The 6,375-nt window shown below is 44.1% G+C and overlaps 1 protein-coding gene and 1 long non-coding RNA gene across 14 annotated transcripts in view; one reads left to right on the top strand and one right to left on the bottom strand.

Annotated features, from left to right (window-relative positions):
• Positions 1-3,989, bottom strand: part of LOC111724120 — a 6,159-nt gene extending 2,170 nt beyond the window's left edge. Inside the window, exons 1-2 of the long non-coding RNA XR_002772471.1 lie at positions 3,861-3,989; positions 297-349 (exon numbers count right to left, since the gene is read on the bottom strand). This is a non-coding gene — a long non-coding RNA (uncharacterized LOC111724120). The remainder of the gene's footprint in view (positions 1-296; positions 350-3,860) is intronic.
• Positions 3,990-4,330: 341 nt separating this feature from the next.
• Positions 4,331-6,375, top strand: part of MLLT10 (MLLT10, histone lysine methyltransferase DOT1L cofactor) — a 204,559-nt gene continuing 202,514 nt past the window's right edge. For 9 of the 13 annotated variants that reach the window (XM_023511343.1, XM_023511350.1, XM_023511346.1 and 6 more), the window contains exons 1-2: positions 4,331-4,564; positions 4,681-4,840. In XM_023511343.1, coding sequence (XP_023367111.1) covers positions 4,681-4,840 — 160 coding nt within the window. In that variant the 5' untranslated portion in view covers positions 4,331-4,564. Of the gene's footprint in view, positions 4,565-4,680; positions 4,841-6,375 lie in introns of those variants that run through there. The other 4 variants (XM_012803354.2, XM_023511351.1, XM_023511344.1 and 1 more) reach the window with 3 other exon arrangements.

Here is a 6,375-nt window from a genome sequence, read left to right as displayed (position 1 = left end):
AACCCGCCACCTTAGGTGTACGTGGCTGGCGCCTTAGCCGGTTGAGCTATAGGCGCCGAGCCAAAAATAAATCTTGATTTACTCTGAAGAATAAAGTTCTGACTGCAATTAGCTTTTATACACCAACACAGAGCATTAAACAAATATGTACTGTGGACCTACTATGTGCAAGACACTTGCTAGGTGCTATGGTGAGTAAAAAAAAAGCACTTAGTAAGGTTAACATGTTTTATTAAATGAAATTTTTCAAAATTCATTAACAGAATCTCAACCCAAAATATAATTGAAAAGAATACCTTCATATGAAATTTTCAGTAGTACTCCATGATACAGCTGTGAAGCTCTGCATCTATAAAGAGAAAATACTACGGTCAGATAAACAACAAAACTAGTTTCAGAAAAAGGACAGGTATTTTAATTATACTAGCATAAATAAATGGTACATAATAAACTTTTCACATAAAAGGTTAACTTTTGGACACCAAAAAGCAAAACAAAATTTGATTCAGAAGTTCCTTTATGTAAAAGAGAGAGGATATATCTTAAAGTCTGTTCAGATCATAAGAAATTGCCTTTTCAAGTTTTCCAAATTATTTAGAAACAAGATTATGGTTTCCAATGCAGGTTAATAGATCTATGAATTTTAATTGCTTTTTTGTTTAAAAAACTTAGTATTAGACCCAATATAGAATTTTTAACAGCTTGTGCAAGTTAGGAATCTGAGTTAAGGAAAGTGTATCTACCCAGTCTTAGCATGATAGAAATATGCCTTATATACAGATATACAAATAGACCTCACTTTCTGTAACTCATTATAGAAATATAACTCAACAATGGGTATAACAGACTAAATATAATATGCACAGATAGAAGGTAAATAAAACTTTAAATGAAAAAGGAGATAAATATAAACATCTATGAACCAAATGTGATTTTAAATATTTCTTTCATAGTTATCTACTTACATAAATGATCATAAAAAAGCAACAATTTGGTGCCTAGCTTAAGGAATAAAGAAAATTATAAGAAGATATATTACCCATAGAGCAAAAATACATTTTCCCATTATTGTAGGGTTAGAGGTTATATCATAAAATACTTCACTTGAGTTTTTTGTGGTTTGCTCCAGATGATTAGTTTAGAGAGATGAGACAGTACTGTGTTAGCTGCTCTTATGTGAAGAAGAATATTAGAGACAACAGGCTTTTGTTTGGTGCTACGGATATTACATATATGTTTTCAAAGGATATTTTGAGTGGAATAAGATTTTTTTTTTTTTTTTTTTTTTTTGAGACAGAGCCTCAAGCTGTCCCCCTGGGTAGAGTGCCATGGCATTACAGCTCACAGCAACCTCCAACTCCTGGGCTCAAGCGAGTCTCCTGCCTCCGCCTCCCAAGTAGCTGGGACCACAGGCGCCCGCCACAACGCCTGGCTATTTTTTGGTTGCAGCCGTCATTGTTGTTTGGCGGGTCCGGGCTGGGGATTCGAACCCGCCACCTTAGGTGTACGTGGCTGGCGCCTTAGCCGGTTGAGCTATAGGCGCCGAGCCGAGTGGAATAAGATTTAAGGGTAACATATTTTAAGATTGAAATTATCCTTTTCTATGATGTTAATTCTATAAATCCTATGGTAATTTTTTTTTTTTTTTTAACATTACTGTGTATAGTAAAAACTTCCCTGAACTTTAACAATTCTGGCAGTTATAAGTTTTATCCTAGGTATGAGAATATTATCATACAATTGCTACAAATATACTTATATAATATCACCAAGGACAAATACAAATTTCTCACTCCTGTATTTCCTATATCCAAAACTGTCCCTGGCACACAGTCAATGTTCAATAAATAATTACTAAATGAATAAAGAATAAACATATTTGAACTCTTACGCTGTCTGTTATTCTTCCATTGAGCTTAATATTTTATAGAAATATACTTAAAAAAAGAAATATACTTAACTATAGTAGAAAAAGTTTGGTATTTAGCATGTGAGTTAAAATGAAAACAAGCTATTTACACCCATTATGTTATTTTCTTATAATTTTCATACTCAACGTATGTTAAAAATCAGTTTTAAATAATTTGAATTGTATTTTGTTAACATTTGTGCGTACATCTTTAACAAAATTTCTGCTTCAAATACTATTTATATGTAGACCTGTTATTAAATGATGTATTTTTCCTAAGCTTTTAAATTTCAAAAACCTCTTACAAATAATGAATTTTTTTTTGTTTTTGTTTTTTGGAAGTAGCCATTCAAGTGTTTACTTAACATTTCTTTGAAGTATTACAGAATAGGGTAAGACATCTATACTTCTTTGCATATAAATTAATTCCATCACAGGAACTAAACTCTAAATATATTAAAGATAAAACAAATGCATTTTTAAATAATTTAATGCATTATGGGTTGGTTGCAATGTTTGGAAAGTTTCACATTGATTTTAACTCAAAATTTCTCTACAATTAAGCAAGAATTGGATATTGAACTGGTATATTTTGTTTACCAGTAAAGATAAAACATATAGTTAAGATGCACAAAACATAATTTTGTTTGAAGGCCATTTTAGTTTTACAAATTACAAAGAAATTTTAAAAATATAATTGTATTTCCAGAAACTTATTTATCGTTGCCATATTCCAAAAAATAATTTACAATTCAACACTTCAAAAGTATGTAATCTGGCAGTCACCTTTTCAAAATGCATTATGAAAATCCTCATTTTTGTGTGTTTTTAGTGTATGTTTTCTCCCAATGTAATGCTTTTAGTAGATTCTCATTACTGTATGTATCTCAATTAGCTTTTAAAACATTTGAATATATTTGTTATATATACCTGCATTGTATCTGTTACCATTCTCTAATAGATTTCTAGCCATTAAAATTGAAATAGCAAAATCAACCATGCTACCTTTTCTTTTTCTTTATGAAAACATATGGAATGCTTTTAAAGCTTAAACCATTATCTTCTGATGACTGACTGGAAGAACTTGGGTTCCTTCATTCTCTAGCATTGTAACAGTGCATTTTCCACATCATCACATTATATTGTTAATTCTTGGTAAACATCCATTTTGTACCTGGAAGGTATTTAAGCCATGAATTCACCTTGTAACTGTGCTTGTCACTTAAACAACCTATACACAATTTCTATTTCAAGCTAAACTTACAATTAGGCACTTTTTGCTTAACATTAATATTGGACTTAACAGGGATGGATAAGGGGTAGGGCAACAGCTGAAGATTTTGCAGCTCAAAACTGCTCAGTATCCAGCTAATTAATCTATCCAGGTAGGCCTAATCTGTTTTCTATTTGTATGTGAGGTGGGAGTTCTTATCTTTCTGTCCCTTTTAAATGATCTCACATTTCCAAGAGTAAATTTGGAGACAAGAGCCAGTTCAGAGGAGTTGTCAATCAAAACTGGACTCTCCCGTCTTATGGTGTTGTCTTGTGGTGATTACAAGAGCTTGGGTTTCTTCATCCCCTTAGCGTAGTACAACTGCATCTTCCAGATCATCACATTATATTGCTAATGCCTGATAAGCCTCCATTTGTACTCCCTACACAGCAAGCAGAGGGTAGCCCTGGTGTTCTCTCATGCAACCCTGGAGGCAGGCTTTTGACCTTCAGTCTGTGCTGCACCTTCGTTTGTCACTGGGGCCAATGGAGTGCACAAATGGGCGGCAGATCTAGTAGCACTTCCATCGGGTGAACTTTGGGAAGAGTCCAGGATGTGAATTTAATGGGTGGAGAGGCTGCGGCAGCACTGGGAAGTTAGCGCGGCCAACTGCAGGAAGCCATGCTTCATTACACCCTTCATGGGAGCTGGCACACTCGCCCGACTCCTGTTACTCACGGGCCAGCTCTAGAGGAGAAGGCCTTCAGGTAGGTTCCCAGAGCCGGGAGATGCCCCTGGGGAGTCCCCTCTGGTTACTCCAACTAATCCTCCTCCCGGACCTAGGTGTCTGCCTCCCCACACCTCCGAGGCCTCTTCGTAAAGTGCACGCGCAACCCGCGCGGCCGGCGCCGCCGAGGGCGACCCCACCGTCCCCGCCCCCGCCCCGCGTGCGCGCTCTCGCGCCCTCCCGTTGGCTCGTTCTGGCCTTAGCGCGTCGCCGAGTCTCCCGGCCCACACCCGCTGACACACCTCGGCGGCGGCGAGCGGCGCGGGGGCGGGGAAGGGGCCCGGGAGGTAGGCCAGGGTGGCCGAGCGGACGCGGCGGCGCGCACGCAGGCCTCGTCTCTCCCGGGCCTCCTCCCTGACGCCGGCCGTAGGGCGGGCGCGCACGCCGAGTGACGCTCGGAGGAGGAAGCGCAGCTCCCGTCCCCTCCCTCGCTGCCCCGGCCCAGCGGGAGCCCCCCCAGTGCGCCTGTGCGGAGGCCTACTTGATTATGTGTGCCCTCTCTGGCCGCCCGCGTTAGCGGCCGGGTGGAGGTGGGGAGGGAAGACGACGAGGAGGAGGAGGCGGAGGAGGCGGTGGAGGGGAGGTGGGGGGAGTCAGCAAGGACATGGCTCCTGACTCCTGTGCGGAACGTGAGTGACTGAGCGGCAAAGCCCGAGTGAGCGAGCGACCGAGCGGCGGGCGGGAAGGGGGACGCCGGGAGGGAGAGGGGTGCGGGGGGCGTACTGATTGGCTTGCATGTGTTTTTTAATGGTCCCCCCAACTCCCTCTTAGATGGTCTCTAGCGACCGGCCCGTGTCACTGGAGGACGAGGTCTCCCATAGTATGAAGGAGATGATTGGAGGCTGTTGCGTTTGCTCAGACGAGAGAGGCTGGGCCGAGAACCCGCTGGTTTATTGCGACGGGCACGGCTGCAGCGTCGCGGTGCATCAAGGTAAACACCCAACCGCCCGACGGGCCGAACCGGCCTGCGCCCAACCGTCACCGCTTCCCCCACCTTGGCAGCAACTGCCGGCCCCCGCCCCTCCCCCGCCCCTCCCCCGCTCCGCCCCGCCCCGTGCCGCGGCCGCAGGAGGGACTCGGAGGGTCCGCGGCGGGACGGAGGGGGTGTGGGCTGTGCATGTGGGAGAAAGTGTGTGTGGCCTGGCCTGTCATGTGATTCTTCACTCACTCTCTCAAGTGTCATTTGGCCGCCGCCTGCGCCCTGGGCCGGGGTCTGGAGGCTTCCCGGGGCGGCGGTGGTGCGGGCGGAGGCCTGCGCTCTAGGGTCGGGTGGGGGTCCGGGTGGCTGTTGGGTGTGGATGGGGAGCGTGGAGACCCCTCCCCCTCCCCGCCTGCTCTTGTCTGCCGCAGTGTCTGGAGACTTCTGTGGTATGGAGACGGCTTGGGCTCAGGAACGCGGCTCTGCGCCGGGGAGGGGCGCGGAGGCAGGGGGTGTTGCGTGGTCTCTTTGGGCTACGGAGGGAAGGAGGGCTCCGCTGCACCCCGAGCATTCTGGCTGAGACCCTGCTGCTGCTGCCGCCTCCGCCGTGGGGGAGCTTTCTGTGGGGAAGACGGCGGAGGCCAGTACTATCTGTGCTGGAGTGTCTGGGCTGCGCTGTCTTGGGCTGGTGGAGAAGGCTGGGTTGTGGCAGCGTCAGGCCACGAAGGTGACCGAAGAAAAGAGGTAGTGGTACCTCCAAGTGATTTGGGGATCCTCTTGGTTTATTTCTGGGTTATTTCCATCGGGTGTTTTGGCTGTAGAGAAAGACAGTGTGAAGATTACTTTTCTGCCCAGTAAAGTTTCTGACTTTTTCCATTTCATGTAGTAAAGGCGTTGAGGCAAAAATGATCTAGGTAGATCATTTTTGGTGGCTCATTTTATTTTACTATCACGCCTCTCTTCCCATTTCTGAAACTGGTATTAAGTGAAGCGGGTTAAAGAGAAAAATCTAAACGTAAGTGTCAAAGTGTGATTGCAGCGTCACAACTGGGAAAGGAGAGTTGAATGCAGTGGTGATGTTTCTGCAATAGGGAATTTACTGAGTCTTAAAATGGTATTATTCCCAGAGTCTTATAAAGAAGAGCAAAGTTGGGTACTATCCTTTGACGAGTGAAAACAGCGCGTGTCAAAATTAGATACTAGGACGTAGAACTCATATATAATACTTTTATTATACTGTTCGTTGACTTTTTCCTTGTGGGAGTATTACTTATGAATTGTCAAATCTTAGTAAGTAATGTATTTCCCAATGTAGAAAATGTTCGTTTTTAAGTCTTTAATTTTGGCCAGGCATGGTGGCTCATGCCTGTGATCCCAACACTTTGAGAGCTGAGGTGGGAGGATTGCTTGAGGCTGGGAGTTTTATACTAGCCTGGGCAACATAGTGAGACCATGTGTCTACAAAAAATAAGAAAAATTAGCTGGGCATGGTGACCCACAACTATAGTCCCAGTTACTTCAGAGGTTGTGGCAGGAGCCCAGGATTT

This window comes from Otolemur garnettii, unplaced genomic scaffold (assembly GCF_000181295.1).
Source record: "Otolemur garnettii isolate 467f Iridium unplaced genomic scaffold, OtoGar3 scaffold00019, whole genome shotgun sequence".
In the NCBI taxonomy this organism is placed as follows: domain Eukaryota; kingdom Metazoa; phylum Chordata; class Mammalia; order Primates; family Galagidae; genus Otolemur; species Otolemur garnettii.
The sequence above is the reverse complement of the archived record's forward strand: the minus strand, read 5'-3'. Positions and strand labels throughout refer to the sequence as shown.